The sequence below is a fragment of the Lampris incognitus genome, chromosome 15 (assembly GCF_029633865.1).
Source record: "Lampris incognitus isolate fLamInc1 chromosome 15, fLamInc1.hap2, whole genome shotgun sequence".
Taxonomy (NCBI): Eukaryota; Metazoa; Chordata; class Actinopteri; order Lampriformes; family Lampridae; genus Lampris; species Lampris incognitus.
The window spans coordinates 49,762,817-49,784,449 of record NC_079225.1 but is presented as its reverse complement, the minus strand read 5'-3'; the positions used below and the strand labels follow the sequence as shown (position 1 = coordinate 49,784,449).

At 42.3% G+C, this 21,633-nt stretch overlaps 1 protein-coding gene across 3 annotated transcripts; it reads left to right on the top strand.

Moving 5' to 3' along the window:
• Window positions 1-1,478: 1,478 nt before the first annotated feature.
• Window positions 1,479-15,385, top strand: vipas39 (VPS33B interacting protein, apical-basolateral polarity regulator, spe-39 homolog). 3 transcript variants are annotated; one of them, XM_056294516.1, is made up of 19 exons: window positions 1,479-1,562; window positions 2,051-2,149; window positions 2,735-2,834; window positions 2,915-3,055; window positions 3,179-3,217; window positions 3,299-3,363; window positions 3,450-3,506; window positions 3,638-3,730; window positions 3,859-3,892; window positions 4,012-4,114; window positions 4,352-4,379; window positions 5,214-5,287; window positions 5,618-5,693; window positions 6,033-6,167; window positions 8,021-8,062; window positions 12,387-12,563; window positions 14,312-14,401; window positions 14,491-14,595; window positions 14,955-15,385. In XM_056294516.1, the coding sequence occupies exons 2-19, from the start codon at window positions 2,057-2,059 to the stop codon at window positions 14,973-14,975; spliced, it is 1,473 nt and encodes a 490-aa protein (XP_056150491.1). In that variant the 5' UTR covers window positions 1,479-1,562; window positions 2,051-2,056; the 3' UTR covers window positions 14,976-15,385. The 3 variants fall into 3 exon arrangements, with proteins under 3 accessions (XP_056150491.1, XP_056150490.1, XP_056150492.1); XM_056294515.1 differs by having other exon boundaries at window positions 1,551-1,902; XM_056294517.1 differs by lacking the exon at window positions 8,021-8,062 and having other exon boundaries at window positions 1,551-1,902.
• The last annotated feature ends 6,248 nt before the right edge of the window (window positions 15,386-21,633 follow it).

Genomic DNA, 21,633 nt, shown 5'->3' with positions numbered 1-21,633 from the left:
GCTGGGTCTCTAAACTATCCCCATATTCGTTTGAGATCAAACATGTCCCGGGCAGACTGAATGTGGTAGCTGATGCTCTCAGCAGGACTCCCTTTGTCAAACCTCTGGGCCAGCGTCTCCTGTCAGAGCCCTACTCAGAGTTGCTGGAACAAGTGTGCAGCATCGACGACAGCTGTGTGCAAGATGCATTCCATGTAACCTGTCTGCCGAGGACCACTCTCTGTGTGCTACTGGTGGCGTGTCATTTTCCGAAGAGGATGTGTCATCTCTCCTCTCCTCCTGTGGTGATTGGGAGTCCGGCCCGACGCAGAGGGCTGCTTCCTTTGCTGGTCACCTTGGCGAGATAGCTCCTCCTGGCCAAGATGTGTTCTCCTCACTCTCATCCGCAGACCTGCAGAGCCATCAGAGACAGGATCCTACCATCGGGAGAGTCCTACACTTCGTTGAGAGGAAGTGAAGACCTTCGAGGCGTGAGCGGGATAAGGAGAGCATGATGGTGTTACGGATTCTGAAGCAATGGGAGAAACTTACCATGTTGGATGAACCCTGTACAGAGTCTCAAAGGACCAAGTGACCAAACACAGGAGGTTCCAGTTCGTTCTTCCTGACTCCCTGAAATCGCAGGCCTTGGATGGTGTTCACGACCTGGCTGGTCACCAGGGTCAGTTTCGTACATTGTCGCTGGTCCGTCAGCGCTTTTTCTGGTATGATATGGAGAGGGATGTACGAAGCTATGTCAGGAACTGTCCCGGATGCGTGCTCAGCAAGACTCCAGAGCCGGAAGCAAGGGCCCCGCTGGAAAGCATTACAACTTCGGCTCCACTGGAACTTGTGTGTATCGACTTTTGGTCTGCTGAAGATAACAACAACAAGTCTGTGGATGTTCTCGTCATAACTGACCATTTTACCAAGTTTGGTCTAGTCAGAAAGGCAGAACTGAGGACGCCTCTTGGATGAGAGGCAACACGTCTTCATGGATATTATATACCAAGTCCAGTTGCACTTGATTCAACTCCTTTGGACAGCATGGATGATGTATGAACGTCAGAACGAGAGTGATAAAATAAAGCCCCGGTTATTCGTTCACACAGTCGTCCCGTGTATTTGTGGGCATTACATACGTGTACAAGTTTTCAATGTTTCTCTATGGAAATGGAGCCCTCAGAGCTTTGTTTGTCTGCCCTAGCAACAGTAACATAGCAACAGTAACATAGGAAAGCGGGACATGGGCGGGACTTGACAAAGGGTCAATTAGGATAAACGGCTTGGAAAATGAAGAAATGGTCAAGTCTCGGAGAGATTAGGAGCATCTGCGCTGAACGTTTTAAAATAAACACTTGAATTGAAGTTGTTAAACACACTGTCGTCACATTTTGTTATTCTTTACTCTTAAACGTATTCGTACAGTTTAATAGGAACGTAGCCTTTAGAACGGGGACGGGACGTCAGCAGGACCGTACCGGTTGTAGTCTCTCAGGGTCCGCTGTGCGGTACCCGCGGGGCGGCTACGTCATTCATGGACTCCATCTCCCAGTGGTCACGGTGCCTCAGGTGCCTCGGATGTACGGTTAGAAAGGGAAATGGTCGGATACTTACTGCTTTACTTAACCCGGCAATAGTTCAGTACAAGAGTTGTTGTTTGTTTGTTTTTGGATTTTGGTAAATCTTACACTGTTATACAGTAGTCTTTGCTCATCCGTTTGTCGTGACAGCACAAAGCTGGAGTCGCCGCCGGATACCTTGAAGCGTTAGCTTGTTAGCCACCGAGCTACTCTGTTAGCAGCTTAGGCTTTAGCATCAACTCTCTTCACACACATTTAAGATTCAACTTAATTTTCCCGATATAACTATACGAGCTCCTGATTGACCTTCATATACGTCGACGCCCATCACAATTACTTTGTAAGTGGTAAAAACAGAAGCAGGTGTCACTTTGTGATGAGTTGCGCTATAGAGTCTGTGTGATGGACGTGTGTGTGTGTGGGGCTTTTTGCTGGGACGCAGGATGCTGCAACGAGTTTATGCGTTCATACTCCCACGTGCTTTTCAGAGGCTGATGATGATGGGGAAGGCAGATGAAGACGAGTACTGGAACAGCTCCAAGTTTAAAGCCTTCACGTTTGACGATGAAGACGACGAGCTCAGCAGGGTAAGCTGCTACAGCACGACTGTCATGTTATGTTATGATAGGAAATAAGTCGGTGTATGTCGTCTCAGAATGTATTCAGTCTGTCTGCTGTGTTAATGGCTTGGTTTACAGACATGGACTGTACCGCATAACATGGTATGGTGTAGTTCTTTCTAGTTAAAGAAGAAGAAAGCCACTTTATTTTTGTCATTGTACAGGTTACAGCGATATGTGTTCTCTGCATGTAACCCATCCCATTGTATAGGAGCAGTGAGCAGCTGCAGTGCCCGGGCACCAACTCCAGTTCCTCTTTCCATTGCCTTGCTCAGGGACACAGGCAGGAGTATTAACCATAACATTAAATATGTAAAGGGTTAGAGCTTCTCTTCCCTGTGAAGCTCAGTGGGCAGAGAAAGGCATTCATACTGCCAGCATCCGTGTTTCTTTTGCTTTTGGGAACACCTACTCTAAATGTATTCTTGATGCTGTGAGTTGCTTTGGAAATGGTGGATGTGTGTTACAGTGTGACTTTTTAACTTTGTAGAAAGCTTGAAAATTCAGTCCACAAGTTTTGAAGATATAAATGTTCCTTTACATTTATGGTAGCTTAAAGAGTCTAAGAAGGCAGTGAACAGCATCCTGGCAGAGGAAGAGGATGATGAAGATGATGTGGAGAAGGTCAGCTGGAGTGGAGAGCCTGTTGGAAGTGAGATGAGGTTTTAATGTTATGATTTCAGTCTAAATGCTCATTTTTCTGTTTTACTAGAGTCTGTGTATCTTCCTCAGGTATTTCCTGGTCTGTCAAAGAGACTGCCTCCAGTCTTTGGTCAGCTGAAGATCCTAGAGAACAAGGCTTCCCTAAAATCGATACAACGCCTTCACTCCCCAAGAATAGCTCTGGGTACTCTCTCAGTTCACTTTTCAAAGGTACTGGTCCGGATGACTCCTTTTCCTTTCTGGGACTTTGAGGACAAACTTCAGCTTTTTACTGTAGGACTCTAAATGGCATCCTGAAGTCTGACTGCAAATCTGTTTCTCTTTCTGTTTAAGGGAAGACCAAAGGTGGAGGCCTGCAGTCTTTCTCTGAGTGTGAGTATAATCAACCTTGACTCCAGACTAAATGTTATTTTGTTCGAAATAAAAATGTCCTTTTTCCCCCCTCTTCCATAGCGTTCAGTGACCCATCTAGCAGACATTATGCCCCACAGCTGCGGAAACCAAAATCTGAATACAAGGTAAACATCCTGTGCATAGCTGGGTCAAACTAAAGAATGCTCCTCCATGGTTAACTATGAGTTATGACATCATCTTGTTATGACAGGACTACATCAGTGATTGGTCCCCTGAGGAGACTGTCAAAAGAATGCGTCAAGGAAAGGTACACTTATCTATTTCCAGTAACAGAAACCATCCTGGAGCTCCGATGGTACAGGCTGATTCACTGCTAAAACAGTAGAAAGTGAGTTGTATTTGCTGTTTTCCATTGATCTGCTGTCTGTTTACTGTCAGACGGTGTCTCTGGAGAGGTTCCGTTCTCTTCAGGAAAAACTGCTGCTGTTGGACGAGGCAGTCACTGCCAACGACGGGAATGTCATCACAGCAGTAATACTGCCATTTCATTCTCTGTTTAGATTCAGTCAAAAAGATTTAAAACCATAGCAGTTTTTGCTTCAAAGCCATACAGCACTGTTACAACAGTGGTAACACTCATGATATATTATTCATTTCAGATTTTGATTTATTTAAAGAAGTCTTTAAATAAAGGTAAGACTCCTGACTAGTTGAACTTTGAAATGCAAAAGACGTTGCTTGCTTTTGTAATGAACATGTAGACCTGCTGATGTTAGTGTGATGGCTGTGCTACTGTCTGTGTTTCTGTCCAGAGATACTGTTCAGGGAGTTGGAGTCCAGAGAGACGGCTCTGAGACATTTCATCCATTATCTGAAGGAGACAGGGGAACAGAGAGCCCTGCTGGAGCTGCTCAGGTCAGAGCAGAGGTTCACATCAGCCAGTTATTGGAGGATGAAACTTATTATGGAAACTATGTTGCTAAAACGATTATAGTAATGATAGTTATGGTGCTAAGAACTGTCATCATTTTTATCCTAATTTGGTACACAGTTGTCTATACAGCCAGAAAAGCAGTCAGTAATACAGAGGAAAGTTGTCTCTGATGTTTAAGAGGGTTCTTTACTTGTCCGTCTGTCTCTTCTTTCCTTCAGGGCTCTGGGCAGGATGGACGACATGGCGGTTTGTAATGCTATCATTTATTTCACCAGCCTAAACTTCAAGCTACTATTCTGAAGATTTTCATGCAAACAAATGTCCTTTTTTGATTGGTCTTTGTCTGGTCTATTTAAGACAGTAGATAAATCATACACATCCAACCATGAAGGCTTTTGTAGTTACTCATTTTAATGGTTAGTGTCTGGTAGAACTTTGACGGTGGTTTTGACATTGGGATTCATTTAAGCTTTGACGTGAAGACACCTCTGCACTACCACATGCCTACCACTGAGACAAGCTGGCTTCAGTTTGAGCTTCAAACATGAAACTGGTTCCATGTCAGAACCAGTTCTTGATACCCAGCCCTAAAGGTGGATGGAGCCAAGCGTGAAGGTGTTGTGTCTAACCAGCAGATATGACAGAAAAGCTGGTAGAAGACTTTCACCAACACTCAGTACTACATCAATAAGTACAACTCAGGTTCTACCAACACACAGTACTACATCAATAAGTACAGCTGAGGTTCTGCCAACACACAGTACTACATCAAGAAGTGCAACTCAGGTTCTACCAGCTTTTATGTGTGTTTCAGCCCTGCTGACTCTCATTCATTCTGCATGGAGCTCAGACACCACCCACCTCACCACCACCTACATAGACACACACTGGTCCAGTAATGACAGCACATTCACCTGACTACCACCTACATAGACACACTGGTCAACTATTCAGGATTGTAGCTTAAATACACAGTACCTGGTAACTCAGACAGCACTGTCTGTAGGATGACTCAGACTTTCTGTTACTAGACTTCCAGGTTTTAAGGAGTATTCTCTCTGTCTTTGTGGTAACCTGTAGCTGCTGCAGTATAAAGAACATCTGAGTATAAAAGATGAAAACAAGAGAAGAGACTTCCTAAAAAGCTGCCTGAGGTAAATGCTACAAGCTACCGTACTTTAAACTGTATCGATATAATCTGTTACTCTAAACTATGTCAATATAAATTTGGATGCTTGAACTATTTGAAATTGTTTGATTCTTAAAAAAAAATCCATCTGGAACAACTGAATTTTCTTACATGTTTAAATATGTGTTTATGTGTTTATATATATATATTTTTTTTAAGTTATAATTATGTAAAGATGTTATTGTTGGCCAGTCCAGTTACCTCATCACCAACAGTAGTGACTGGTTGAATTGCACAGGATGGTGTTCAGAAAAGACTCCCAGATTAACCAGCAGGTTGTCTGGTTTGTTTTCAGTCTCCCGTTTTCTCCAGAGGATGCAGTTTATGTCCAGGATCACTACACCCTGCTGGAGAGACAGATCATCATCGAGGTCTGTCTGTCTGTCTGTCTCTCTGGCTGCTCTCTCCGTCTTTTTGTCTCAGTCCATCCAGTAGGAGAACAGTGATCATCACTATTATTATTATTATACAAATGTCCTTTAACTTCATGCCATGATACAACATATGATAACCGGGCCCATTCCTCGGGCCTAGGGTTAGAATAAGGTAGAAGTCTATTTGATGTATTTGATGGATAGTGCCTTTCTTAGGATATGAGATGTTCAAAGTAGTGTGATCTTCTGTACTTGGAACATCTCATTGTTATTATTATTATTATTATTATTATTATTATTATTTTTGGTGTAATGATTGCTGTATTGTTGAATCAGGCAGCAGACAGACAGGCAGAGAGCAGGAACCAGGCAGATGTCTTTAAAAAATTCCCTCGGAAAGCCTCCATTCTCAACATGCCGCTCATCACCACACTGTACTACTGCTGCTTCTACCACTACACAGAGCAAGAGGTAACCAGCATGCTGACTTATTTTCTGTTATCTGCTGTCTGCTACCACTGGCAGCTGCCCAGTATAACTACTGTATCCCAGTCTGTACCACTACACAGAGCCAGAGGTAACCAGCATGTTGACTTATTTTCTGTTATCTGCTGTCTGCTACCACTGGCAGCTGCCCAGTATAACTACTGTATCCCAGTCTGTACCACTACACAGAGCCAGAGGTAACCAGCATGTTGACTTATTTTCTGTTATCTGCTGTCTGCTACCACTGGCAGCTGCCCAGTATAACTACTGTATCCCAGTCTGTACCACTACACAGAGCCAGAGGTAACCAGCATGTTGATTTATTTTCTGTTATCTGTTGTCTGCTACCACTGGCAACTGCCCAGTATAACTACTGTATCCCAGTCTGCACCACTACACAGAGCCAGAGGTAACCAGCACACTGATTCATTTTCTGTTATCTGTTGTCTGCTGCCACTGGCAGCTGCCCAGTATAACTACTGTATCCCAGTCTGCACCACTACACAGAGCCAGAGGTAACCAGCATGCTGATTCATTTTCTGTTATCTGTTGTCTGCTGCCACTGGTGGCTGCCCAGTATAACTACTGTATCCCAGTCTGCACCACTACACAGAGCCAGAGGTAACCAGCACACTGATTTATTTTCTGTTATCTGCTGTCTGCTGCCACTGGCAGCTGCCCAGTATAACTACTGTATCCCGGTCTGCACCACTACACAGAGCCAGAGGTAACCAGCACACTGATTTATTATCTTATCTGCTGTCTGCTGCCACTGGCAGCTGCCCAGTATAACTACTGTATCCCAGTCTGCACCACTACACAGAGCGAGAGGTAACCAGCATGCTGATTTATTATCTTATCTGCTGTCTGCTGCCGCTGGCAGCTGCCCAGTATAACTACTGTATCCCAGTCTGCACCACTACACAGAGCGAGAGGTAACCAGCATGCTGATTTATTTTCTGTTATCTGCTGTCTGCTGCCACTGGCAGCTGCCCAGTATAACCACTGTATCCCAGTCTGCACCACTACACAGAGTCAGAAGTAACCAGCACACTGATTTAGTATCTGTTATCTGCTGTCTGCTGCCACTGGCAGCTGCCCAGTATAACTACTGTATCCCAGTCTGCACCACTAACGCTTCCATAGAGCAGCTAGAAAGCAAGTGCCTTGCTCCTGGGTCTTCTGATGGCAGTTGTATTCCCTGCCACCCCATTAATTTAGCACAAAAGCTGCTACATTCTGAGCCAGCAGGGGATGCTGGAGACAGAGTTCAGCTTAACATTCAGGTTAGGTTTTCTGTAGATGTCAAGTATCTCTTGGGCCAGGACCCCCTCAAACTCTGAGGGGTGATGAGGATCATAACCTGCTGTCTCCACCAGGTAGAGCACTGTAGCCTTTTAAAGTACTGTCTGACAGTCTACTAGTATGTGGAGTAGTAGTAGTAGGAGGAGCAGGTATGAAAGCAGCGACCTCATGTTGTTTCTTCTATTTTTGTCCAAATCTGTGGACTGTCAACTTTTCCATTTTCTTACAACTCTGTTAAAAGGTTCAATTAATTCAGCTGATTTTTATGTATTCAGTTGTTTTTCACTACAACGCACATGTTCTTCAGAAAATTCCCTTTGTTGTTGTTTTTATATTATTGTTATTATTATCCTCATAGAGAAGTAATGTGCTGTACTTATCAAGGGTCTCATTGCTTCATCAGGTGCTGTGAGAAGTTTGCCAGATGAACCGATTAAACATCACACAACCAGTCCTACTATGTTTCCAGTTCTCCCAGTCTGTTTTCTGTCTATATTAGTTTGTACTGGTCTAACTGGGTATGTTTTCTCCAGGGAAGCTACAGTAGTCCAGCCAACATCCGCAAGACTTTCAGGGTGAGCACCGCACACCTTTTCTGTTGTGAGCATTGAGATGGCTACAGCAGGTACATTAGTACCCTAATGAAAAAAATAAACGGTTTAAGTTTTTTCACATCATTTAAAGGGGTTTTGCTGTAATTTCTACTTGACTAGTTCCCTCTAGTGTTCATCAATATGAGTAACAACAACAAACAGTAACGGGCAGCACGGTGGCCCAGTGGTTAGCACTGTTGCCTCACAGCAAGAAGGTCCTGGGTTCAAACCCCAGGCTGTACCAGGTCCTTTCTGTGTGGAGTTTGCATGTTCTCCCTGTGTCTGCGTGGGTTTCCTCCCACCATCACAAAGACATGCATATTAGGTTCATACTCCTGCCTGTGCCCTTGAGCAAGGCAGTGGAAAGAAGAACTGGAGTTGGTCCCCGGGTGCTGCAGCTGCCCACTGCTCCTGTACAATAGGATGGTTACATGCTCCTCTACAATAGGATGGTTGCATGCTCCTCTACAATAGGATGGTGACATTCTCCTCTACAATAGGATGGTTACATGCTCCTGTACAATAGAATGGTTACATGCTCCTGTACAATAGAATGGTTACATGCTCCTGTACAATAGAATGGTTACATGCTCCTCTACAATAGGATGGTTACATGCTCCTCTACAATAGGATGGTGACATTCTCCTCTACAATAGGATGGCTACATGCTCCTGTACAATAGAATGGTTACATGCTCCTGTACAATAGAATGGTTACATGCTCCTGTACAATAGAATGGTTACATGCTCCTCTACAATAGGATGGTTACATGCTCCTGTACAATAGGATGGTTACATGCTCCTGTACAATAGGATGGTTACATGCTCCTCTACAATAGGATGGTTGCATGCTCCTCTACAATAGGATGGTTACATGCTCCTCTACAATAGGATGGTTACATGCTCCTGTACAATAGAATGGTTACATGCTCCTCTACAATAGGATGGTTACATGCTCCTCTACAATAGGATGGTTACATGCTCCTGTACAATAGGATGGTTACATGCTCCTGTACAATAGGATGGTTACATGCTCCTGTACAATAGGATGGTTACATGCTCCTCTACAATAGGATGGTTGCATGCTTCTGTACAATAGAATGGTTACATGCTCCTCTACAATAGGATGGTTACATGCTCCTGTACAATAGGATGGTTACACACAGAGAACGCATTCATTGTAAGAATACAATGACAAATAAAGTGTATTCTATTCTACCCATCCTTCCATTATCCAAGCCGCTTATCCCAATCGGGGTCGTGGGGATGCTGGAGCCTATCCCAGCAGTCATTGGGCGGTAGGTGGGGAGACACCCTGGACAGGCCGCCAGGCCATCACAGGGCCATATTCTATTCTATTCTATTCTTATTCATATTCTGTTCTATTGTTCTATAAAAAAAAACTAGATAAAACAAATAAATTCATATACTGAAAGAAAAGTAATGGATACGCAGCATGTTTGACATCTGCTAATTTCAAACATTCAGTAGAAATCCATTAAGGCTGCAGTTTACTTCTAGAGAATCAGTTGGTCGGTCCAGCTCCTGTGTTTCTAAATGGAGAATTCTGACTCGTTTTTAATTTGTTTTATTCAGACCCATTCAGTAACACCTACTGATATTTACTAGTGTTATTATGATACTTACTAGTAATGTTGTACTGACTGGTCATATCATACTCACTCTTCATATTAAAACTCAGTCTTCCTTCTTCAACTTCCACCATTTGATCCTTGGCTCTGCCTTCACTCTCTTCCTCTTCTTGGTCTCCAAAGTCATCCTACAGACCACCATCCGATGCTGCCTAGCTATGTTCTCCCCTGTCACAACCTTGCAGTCTCAAATCCCTTTTAGATTGCGCCTCCTACATAAGACGTAGTCCACCTGTGTGCACTTTCCTCCACTATTGTACGTCACCCTGTGTTCCTCCCTCTTCTAGAAATATGTATTCACCACAGCCATTTCCATCCTTTTCCCAAAATCCACCACCATCCCTCCTTCCACATTCCTTTCCTTGACACCATACCTACCCATCACCTCATCACCTCTGTCCCCTTCACCAACATGCCCATTGAAGTCCTCTCCAATCACCACTGTCTCCTCCTTGGGTTGCCTCTCCACCACGTCATCCAACTCACCCCAGTTCTTCTTTCTCTTCCATCTCATGCTCAACTTGCGGGGCATATGCACTGATAACATTGATCATCACACCTTCGATTCCCAGCTTCATACTCATCACTGTCTGACACTCTCTTCACCTCCAGCACACTCCTGACATACTCTTCCTTCAGAATTACCCCTACCCCATTTCTCCTCCCTTTTGTACCATGGTAGAAGAGTTTGTACTCTCCTCTGATGCTCCTGGCCTTACTCCCCTTCCACCTGGTCTCTTGCACACACAGTATGCCTACCTTTCTTCTTTCCATCAAATCAGCCAGCTCTCTCCCTTTACCAGTCATAGTGCCAACATTCAAAGTTCCAACTCTCACCTCCACATGCCTACCCTTCCTCCTCTCTAGCTGCCTCTGGACATGCCTTCCCCCTCTCCTTCTCCTTCGCCAACTGTAGCATAGGTTCCACCGGCATGCTGCTGGTTAACAGTACCGGTGGCGGTCGTTGGCAACCCGGGCCTCGACCGCCCTGTTATGGAAATCTTATTTATGATCCACATATTTGATTTGGCAAAGATTTTACACCGGATGCCCTTCCTGACACAACCCTCCCCATTCATCTGGGCATGGGACCGGCACTAAGGATGCACTGACTTGTGCGTCCTCAGTGGCTGGGTTACACGCACACACAAATTAGTAGTCATATTCTTCTAACTTTTTTGTACCGGTATTTGAATACTTTAAGCGTGAGAAATGTATAATAATAATATAAAAAAGATTGAAATACAAAGTGAAAATTGAATTTCAGAATGTTTAGTGTGGAAACTTTTTTTATTTTATTTTTTTATTTTATCTTGTGTGTGTGTGTGTGTGTGTGTGTGTATATATATATATATAAACTTAGCACAAAAAGTAAGGAAATTTGAGTTTGGTAGATGATGTCTTTGTTGTAACAATGCTTCTTAGCAATAAATCTTCTATCAGGCAGCTGATGGTCAGCACATGGGGTACCAGAAGCTCAACACAAGAGTCAATAGCAACAGCAAAATAAGCTGTTTGGCATTGGCAGAGAAGATTTGGCAAATTTTTCATGGGCGCAACCCACATACTCTGCTGCTCATCCCACAAATGCATGTTCCTTACAAATGGGGCACCATTTAAAAGGCAAATAAACAGGCTTTCCAACGATATAAGGTTTATTGCCAAGAAGCATTGTTACAACAAAGAAATCATCTACCAAACACAAATGTCCTTACTTTTTGTGCTAAGTGTATATATATATATATATATATATATATATATATATCCATTATCCAAGCCGCTTATCCTAATCAGGGTCATGGGATGCTGGAGCCTATCCCAGCAGTCATTGGACTAATAATTTATAGTCAGATGATTATATTTATATGTATTTATAATATACTAGAAGAACCCCGCTACAATGTAGCGGTTTGGTTATCCACCCGTCTAAATCTCCAACCGCCTTCCCCCTGCCCCTAAACACCCCCCCACTCCAACTCCCTCCCCCCAAATGCTCAGAATCATCTGAAATGCCGAGAAAAGTGGTTTTTAGCCATTTTTAGAAAATGCATATTTTGCATAATTATGCATAATTATTATAATTATTTTAATTTTCTGCTATTTTTCTGGTCCTCTCTGGAACAATGCCTACTACCACCTCCAAAAAAAATTAGGATCATAAGTGCATTTTTGCAAAAATGCATATGTTTTGCATAATACCAAAACATTTCTGTCCCAGAAAATTTTTTTTTATATAGGTGAAAAAATTAAAGATGCTCAGAATCATCTGAAATGCCGAGAAAAGGGTTTTTAGCCATTTTTAGAAAAATGCATATTTTGCATAGTTATGCATAATTATGTATAATTTTAATTTTCTGGGATTTTTCCTTTACTCTCTGGGACAATACCTACCACCTCCAAAAAGAATTAGGATCATAAGTGCTTTAGTTTTTGGTCCCGCTATCTACACTAACACACACACACTAACACCACACACACACACACATTACGAAAATATGAGTAGATTATTATACATATAGTCATATAATTGAATATTCTTTTTGACTGTTATCTTTACTATTTAATTATTTAATCTGTCCCTCATGCACCAACACATCAAAGTCTTTGTGTGTTCTTGTATTTGGCAGTAAGTGTGATTGTGATTCTGAGTCTCAGATTGCGGAGAAGCAGTATTTCCTGACGGCTCTGGGGGCGAGAGCCAAGCTGAAGGCATGGTTTGATGTGGATGCTTTATTCACTTCGAAGAGCTGGCTTGGCTACAGCCGGAAGAAATCCCCCATCGCCTTCCACCGGGTGGTGGAGGTCCTGCACAAAAACAACGCCCCGGTCCAGGTACGCTTCATCCGGCCACCACATGGTGCAGTCCCACATCATCTCATACTTCCAGAAGGGTCCGACAGTGGCCTGCTGACACCTCCTACTCCTCCCACCTCCTGCTCCAATTTACAGATAAAAAAAGAGCAAGTTGATTTTAGAACAAGGAACTACTAATCAATTATACAATTATGCAATCAATTATATACAATTATCAATTAAAGGTAGGAAATCAAGTTGCTCTTTTTTATCTGGAAGTGTTTTCGTACCCTTTGTCTATTAATACAAACAGAATAATATTAAACACACTGTGTATATTAATACAAACAGAATAATATTAAACACACTGTGTATATTAATACAAACAGAATAATATTAAACACCCTGTGTATATTAATACAAACAGAATAATATTAAACACCCTGTGTATATTAATACAAACAGAATAATATTAAACACCCTGTGTATATTAATACAAACAGAATAATATTAAACACCCAAGTAAGAAATCGGTAGTGAGGACAACTTTACTCTGACTTTTATTTTGGAAGCAGAGAGAAAAGTGGATGTTTAGAATATCACACAGCTGTGCTAAATGTCGAACTTTAATTTTGTTTACTGTTGCCATGGCAACACGTGGCAATTCAGGCTCGTGTTTGTTTGCGGTGGTTAGCTTCGATTATGAATCAGCGCAGCATCAAACAAAAACAACCATTGAATAAATATAAGTGCCACCAGACTCATTTGGTTCATTGTTGTAAGAGGTGTGAGTGGGAGGAGGTGGAGGTGTCCATGGGCCCTCCTGTGTGGTAAGAGGTGTGAGTGGGAGGAGGTGGAGGTGTCCATGGGCCCTCCTGTGTGGTAAGAGGTGTGTGTGGGAGGAGGTGGAGGTGTCCACGGGCCCTCCTGTGTGGTAAGAGGTGTGAGTGGGAGGAGGTGGAGGTGTCCATGGGCCCTCCTGTGTGGTAAGAGGTGTGAGTGGGAGAAGGTGGAGGTGTCCACGGGCCCTTCTGTTCTCTTGTAGCCACCAACCACTTCTTTACACTTGCCAGCTGCAGGTGTAATGTATGTGGAGGCACTGTCTCCCCCAGATCCACCCACAGCTGTACAGAGACCCCCCCTCCACCTGTAGGAGGCGTTATTTACAATGGTGGACTGCATTACCCCTACCAGCTCTCATCCTGGAACACCGACAAATGTGCTGCCTGTGACAGAATAAACTTCTGAATTTCATTGTTTTTAAAATCATTAAGATGTGTAATGGCGACTCGGTGGTGCAGTGGTTAGCGCGGTCGCCTCACAGCAAGAAGGTTCTGGGTTCGAGCTCCGGGGTAGTCCAACCTTGGGGGTGGTCCCAGGTCGTCCTCTGTGTGGAGTTTGCATGTTCTCCCCGTGTCTGCGTGGGTTTCCTCCGGGTGCTCCGGTTTCCTCCCACAGTCCAAAGACATGTAGGTCAGGTGAATCGGCTGTACTGAATTGTCCCTAGGTATGAATGTGTGTGTGTGTGTGTGTGTGTGTGTGTGTGTGTGTGTGTGTGTGTGTGTGTGTGTGTGTGTGTGTGTGTGTGTGTGTGTGTGTGTGTGTGTGTGTGATGGCCTGGCGGCCTGTCAAGGGTGTCTCCCCGCCTGCCGCCCAATGACTGCTGGAATAGGCTCCAGCATCCCCATGATCCTGAGAGCAGGATGAGCAGTTCGGATAATGGATGGCTGGATGGAAGATGTGTAGTGCTGTTTTGTGGACTGATAAGTCACATCTTCTCCTGGTAGGTCTTACAGGAATATGTGACCCTGGTGGACGACACGGAGCTCAAAGTGTCTCTGGCCCAGAAATATAAATGTCACGACGTTGTCATCCATGTGAGATACTTTCCTCCACTACAGACAGATTACACTGCTTACATCATTCAGAGCTGCTGATGTTTCACTGCGTTTGTTGGGTCTCTCAGGCGTACCGGGAGCTGAAGGACCGACAGCAGTTGTTAGCATACCGGGGGAAGGTGGAGAGAGGTTCTACAGAGGACAGGAAGATAGAAGAGCTTCTGAACAACCCTGTGAGTTTCTTCCAGCCAGCTGTTAGTTTCCCAACATTCATTGGCAAACTTTGACTTTACAGGATGTTTTTCAATTCTTTAAACTACACAACAACTTCCTGGCTGTTGCTCCATCCTGTGGTGCTGATGGTGGGTGGGGAGGAGCTCTTACAGGACTACATGTCCACACAGACGCAGCACTCCCATCGCAGCCCTACCTCCTCAACATATTGTGTCAATATCTGTCAGCTATCGGTAGCAAAGGAAAGTGTTTCATAGTTTCTTATGTGAGCACATCACAAGTACCTTCATCAGCTCTTTGGCTCCGGTGGACAACTAACACTGTCTGTCTTCTCTGTCTGTCTTCTCTGTCCCTGCAGCAAATCCGATGGAAAAACTGAAGGTGCAGACAGGTGTTTCAGACGGACATTTAAAGGTGTCTTCTCAGTGGATGAATGGTTTCGTGTGATTCTGTAACTCTTGCAGCAGTTTGACTGAGATGATCTCCTGACAGGACAGCTCAGTGCCAAAACGCCAGGTCTCCTCACTGAGGTGGTGCGTTTGAGTCGTCTCTGCGGTGTGCACGGCAGGTTGATCTCCACTCCGCTCTCCTCTCCCATCCCATTGAAAGGCTGTGTTTTATGTTCTGCCTTCAATATTCCTTGATCAATGTATAGAAAATAAACATCAACGTAAAGGAAGTGAGCAGCATGTAAATGAGCGACGATGTATTTCTGTGTGTGTGAAGACAACCTTGTGAGTAAATTCAAAGTGCATTTCACTGTCATGTATAAATGGAAATGAAGACTGAGCCAGTAATGAGTCATAGTTCAGTCTGTCGTCTGCCTTGCTCAGCAGTTCACAGGCAGCGGGCTTCAGAGAAACACATGGACAAATGAGTTATTGATTTTTTTTTTACACTTTTTATTTTTAACAGCATTTCAGATTTAAAACACAAACAAAAAAGTACAGAACAAGAGGTCTTGCTTGATATCATCCAGCACCAGAGACAGATTCAGGTACAGGTTCAGGTCATCACATGGGAATTTCAGCAATGTTGCCAAATGAGAAAGAGAAAAAAACTTAACAACAGTGTCTTTTAAGTAGCAGTCCCATTTGTTCCCCCTTGTCTTTTTGTAGATGAAGGGAGAAGTCATCTTTTCCATGCAGCATATATAACTGACAATTCCAGTAAAAAGGTCCATATTTAGAGGATTTCTCTGCAGCCAAAATTTGGTGACAGCTTTTTTAGATGCTACTAGAAGTTTTTCAGGAGACGGGCGTCACCTTTATCTGAGTTTGTAGATGCTACTAGAAGTTTTTCAGGAGACAGGTGTCACCTTTACATAAGTTTTTAGATGCTACTAGAAGTTTTTCAGCAGACGGGCATCCCCTGTACATAAGTTTTTAGATGCTACTAGAAGTTTTTCAGGAGACGGGCATCACCTGTACATAAGTTTTTAGATGCTACTAGAAGTTTTTCAGCAGATGGGCATCACCTGTACATAAGTTTTTAGATGCTACTAGACGTTTTTCAGCAGACGGGCATCACCTTTACATAAGTTTTTAGATGCAACTGGAAGTTTTACAGGGGACGGGCATCACCTTTACATAAGTTTTTACATACTACTAGGAAGTTTTTCAGGAGACGGGTGTCACCTTTACATAAGTTTTTAGATGCTACTAGAAGTTTTTCAGCAGATGGGCATCACCTGTACATAAGTTTTTAGATGCTACTAGACGTTTTTCAGCAGACGGGCATCACCTTTACATGAGTTTTTACATACTACTAGGAAGTTTTTCAGGAGACGGGCGTCACCTTTACATAAGTTTTTAGATGCTACTAGAAGTTTTTCAGGAGACAAGTGTCACCTTTACATAAGTTTTTAGATGCTACTAGAAGTTTTTCAGCAGATGGGCATCACCTTTACATAAGTTTTTAGATGCTACTAGAAGTTTTTAAATAGACGGGCATCACCTTCACATAAGTTTTTAGATGCTACTAGAAGTTTTTCAGCAGACGGGCATCCCCTGTACATAAGTTTTTAGATGCTACTAGAAGTTTTTCAGGAGACGGGCATCACCTGTACATAAGTTTTTAGATGCTACTAGAAGTTTTTCAGCAGATGGGCATCACCTTTACATAAGTTTTTAGATGCTACTAGACGTTTTTCAGCAGATGGGCATCACCTGTACATAAGTTTTTAGATGCAACTGGAAGTTTTACAGGGGACGGGCATCACCTTTACATAAGTTTTTACATACTACTAGGAAGTTTTTCAGGAGACGGGTGTCATCTTTACATAAGTTTTTAGATGCTACTAGAAGTTTTTCAGCAGATGGGCATCACCTGTACATAAGTTTTTAGATGCTACTAGACGTTTTTCAGCAGACGGGCATCACCTTTACATGAGTTTTTACATACTACTAGGAAGTTTTTCAGGAGACGGGCGTCACCTTTACATAAGTTTTTAGATGCTACTAGAAGTTTTTCAGGGGACGGGCGTCACCTTTACATAAGTTTTTACATACTACTAGGAAGTTTTTCAGGAGACAAGTGTCACCATTACATAAGTTTTTAGATGCTACTAGAAGTTTTTCAGGAGACGGGCGTCGTCTTTACATAAGTTTTTAGATGCTACTAGACGTTTTTCAGCAGACGGGCATCACCTTTACATGAGTTTTTACATACTACTAGGAAGTTTTTCAGGAGACGGGCGTCACCTTTACATAAGTTTTTAGATGCTACTAGAAGTTTTTCAGGAGACGGGCGTCACCTTTACATAAGTTTTTACCTACTACTAGGAAGTTTTTCAGGAGACGGGCGTCACCTTTACATACGTTTTTAGATGCTACTAGAAGTTTTTCAGGGGACGGGCGTCACCTTTACATAAGTTTTTACATACTACTAGGAAGTTTTTCAGGAGACGGGCGTCACCTTCACATAAGTTTTTAGATGCTACTAGAAGTTTTTCAGGGGACGGGCGTCACCTTTACATAAGTTTTTAGATGCTACTAGAAGTTTTTCAGGAGATGGGCATCACCCTTACATAAGTTTTTAGATGCTACTAGAAGTTTTTCAGGAGATGGGCATCACCTTCACGTAAGTTTTTAGATGCTACTAGACGTTTTTCAGGAGATGGGCATCACCCTTACATACGTTTTTAGATGCTACTAGAAGTTTTTCAGGAGATGGGCATCACCTTCACGTAAGTTTTTAGATGCTACTAGACGTTTTTCAGGAAATAGGCGTCACCTTTACATGAGTTTTTAGATACTACTATAAGTTTTTCAGGAGACTGGCGTCACCTTTACATAAGTTTTTACATACTACTAGGGAGTTTTTCAGGAGATGGGCATCACCCTTACATAAGTTTTTAGATGCTACTAGACGTTTTTCAGGAGATGGGCATCACCTTCACGTAAGTTTTTAGATGCTACTAGACGTTTTTCAGGAAATAGGCGTCACCTTTACATGAGTTTTTAGATACTACTATAAGTTTTTCAGGAGACGGGCATCACCTTTACATAAGTTTTTAGACGCTATTAGAAGTTTTTCAGGAGATGGGCATCACCTTTACATAAGTTTTTACATACTACTAGGAAGTTTTTCAGGAGACAGGTGTCACCTTTACATAAGTTTTTAGATGCTACTAGAAGTTTTTTAGGGGACGGGCGTCACCTTTACATAAGTTTTTAGATGCTAATAGAGGTTTTTCAGGAGATGGGCGTCACCTTTACATACGTTTTTAGATGCTACTAGAAGTTTTTCAGGAGACGGGCATCACCTTCACATAAGTTTTTAGATGCTACTAGAAGTTTTTCAGGAGACGGGCATCACCTTTACATAAGTTTTTACATACTACTAGGAAGTTTTTCAGGAGACGGGCATTACCTTTACATAAGTTTTTAGATGCTACTAGAAGTTTTTCAGGAGACGGGCGTCACCTTTACATAAGTTTTTACATACTACTAGGAAGTTTTTCAGGAGACAAGTGTCACCTTTACATAAGTTTTTAGATGCTACTAGAAGTTTTTCAGGAGACGGGCGTCGTCTTTACATAAGTTTTTAGATGCTACTAGACGTTTTTCAGCAGACGGGCATCACCTTTACATGAGTTTTTACATACTACTAGGAAGTTTTTCAGGAGACGGGCGTCACCTTTACATAAGTTTTTAGATGCTACTAGAAGTTTTTCAGGAGACAAGTGTCACCTTTACATACGTTTTTAGATGCTACTAGAAGTTTTTCAGGAGACGGGCGTCACCTTTACATAAGTTTTTACCTACTACTAGGAAGTTTTTCAGGAGACGGGCGTCACCTTTACATACGTTTTTAGATGCTACTAGAAGTTTTTCAGGAGACGGGCGTTACCTTTACATACGTTTTTAGATGCTACTAGAAGTTTTTCAGGGGACGGGCGTCACCTTTACATAAGTTTTTACATACTACTAGGAAGTTTTTCAGGAGACGGGCGTCACCTTCACATAAGTTTTTAGATGCTACTAGAAGTTTTTCAGGGGACGGGCGTCACCTTTACATAAGTTTTTAGATGCTACTAGAAGTTTTTCAGGAGATGGGCATCACCCTTACATAAGTTTTTAGATGCTACTAGACGTTTTTCAGGAGATGGGCATCACCTTCACGTAGGTTTTTAGATGCTACTAGACGTTTTTCAGGAAATAGGCGTCACCTTTACATGAGTTTTTAGATACTACTATAAGTTTTTCAGGAGACGGGCATCACCTTTACATAACTTTTTAGACGCTATTAGAAGTTTTTCAGGAGATGGGCATCACCTTTACATAAGTTTTTACATACTACTAGGAAGTTTTTCAGGAGACAGGTGTCACCTTTACATAAGTTTTTAGATACTACTATAAGTTTTTCAGGAGACCGGCATCACCTTCACATAAGTTTTTACATACTACTAGGACGTTTTTCAGGAGACAGGTGTCACCTTTACATAAGTTTTTAGATGCTACTAGAAGTTTTTTAGGGGACGGGCGGCACCTTTACATAAGTTTTTAGATGCTACTAGAGGTTTTTCAGGAGATGGGCGTCACCTTTACATACGTTTTTAGATGCTACTAGAAGTTTTTCAGGAGACGGGCATCACCTTCACATAAGTTTTTAGATGCTACTAGAAGTTTTTCAGGAGACGGGCATCACCTTTACATAAGTTTTTACATACTACTAGGAAGTTTTTCAGGAGACGGGCATTACCTTTACATAATTTTTTAGATGCTACTAGAAGTTTTTCAGGAGACGGGCATCACCTTTACATAAGTTTTTAGATGCTACTAGAAGTTTTTCAGGAGATGGGCATCACCCTTACATAAGTTTTTAGATGCTACTAGACATTTTCAGGAGACCGGCATCACCTTCACATAAGTTTTTAGATAGTACTAGACGTTTTTCAGGAGAGCGGCATCACCTTCACATAAGTTTTTAGATGCTACTAGACGTTTTTCAGGAGATAGGCGTCGCCTTTACATGAGTTTTTAGGTGCTACTAGAAGTTTTTCAGGAGACGGGCATCACCTTCACATAAGTTTTTAGATGCTACTAGAAGTTTATCAGGAGACGGGCATCACCTTTACATAAGTTTTTAGATGCTACTACAAGTTTATCAGGAGACGGGCATCACCTTTACATAAGTTTTTACATACTACTAGGAAGTTTTTCAGGAGACAGGTGTCACCTTTACATAAGTTTTTAGATGCTACTAGAGGTTTTTTAGGGGACGGGCGTCACCTTTACATAAGTTTTTAGATGCTACTAGAAGTTTTTCAGGAGACGGGCATCACCTTTACATAAGTTTTTACATACTACTAGGAAGTTTTTCAGGAGACGGGCGTCACCTTTACATAAGTTTTTAGATGCTACTAGAAGTTTTTCAGGAGACGGGCATCACCCTTACATAAGTTTTTAGATGCTACTGGAAGTTTTACAGGGGACGGGCGTCACCTTTACATAAGTTTTTAGATGCTACTAGAAGTTTTTCAGGAGACGGGCATCACCTTTACATAAGTTTTTAGATGCTACTAGAAGTTTTTCAGGAGATGGGCATCACCCTTACATAAGTTTTTAGATGCTACTAGACATTTTCAGGAGACCGGCATCACCTTCACATAAGTTTTTAGATAGTACTAGACGTTTTTCAGGAGAGCGGCATCACCTTCACATAAGTTTTTAGATGCTACTAGACGTTTTTCAGGAGATAGGCGTCGCCTTTACATGAGTTTTTAGGTGCTACTAGAAGTTTTTCAGGAGACGGGCATCACCTTCACATAAGTTTTTAGATGCTACTAGAAGTTTATCAGGAGACGGGCATCACCTTTACATAAGTTTTTAGATGCTACTACAAGTTTATCAGGAGACGGGCATCACCTTTACATAAGTTTTTACATACTACTAGGAAGTTTTTCAGGAGACAGGTGTCACCTTTACATAAGTTTTTAGATGCTACTAGAAGTTTTTCAGGAGACGGGCATCACCTTTACATAAGTTTTTACATACTACTAGGAAGTTTTTCAGGAGACAGGTGTCACCTTTACATAAGTTTTTAGATGCTACTAGAAGTTTTTTAGGGGACAGGCGTCACCTTTACATAAGTTTTTAGATGCTACTAGAGGTTTTTCAGGAGATGGGCGTCACCCTTACATACGTTTTTAGATGCTACTAGAAGTTTTTCAGGAGACGGGCATCACCTTTACATAAGTTTTTACATACTACTAGGAAGTTTTTCAGGAGATGGGCATCACCTTTACATAAGTTTTTACATACTACTAGGAAGTTTTTCAGGAGACAGGTGTCACCTTTACATAAGTTTTTAGATGCTACTAGAAGTTTTTTAGGGGACGGGCGTCACCTTTACATAAGTTTTTAGATGCTACTAGAAGTTTTTCAGGAGACGGGCATCACCTTTACATAAGTTTTTACATACTACTAGGAAGTTTTTCAGGAGACAGGTGTCACCTTTACATAAGTTTTTAGATGCTACTAGAAGTTTTTTAGGGGACAGGCGTCACCTTTACATAAGTTTTTAGATGCTAC

Bases quoted from the DNA above. Each gene is read 5' to 3' on its own strand.
- vipas39 (XM_056294516.1), top strand. From the start codon at position 2,057: ATGATGATGGGGAAGGCAGATGAAGACGAGTACTGGAACAGCTCCAAG. The intron at 3,507-3,637 runs GTACACTTATCT...GTTTACTGTCAG, and splicing joins AAAGAATGCGTCAAGGAAAG to ACGGTGTCTCTGGAGAGGTT. The intron at 4,115-4,351 runs GTCAGAGCAGAG...TCTTTCCTTCAG, and splicing joins GCCCTGCTGGAGCTGCTCAG to GGCTCTGGGCAGGATGGACG.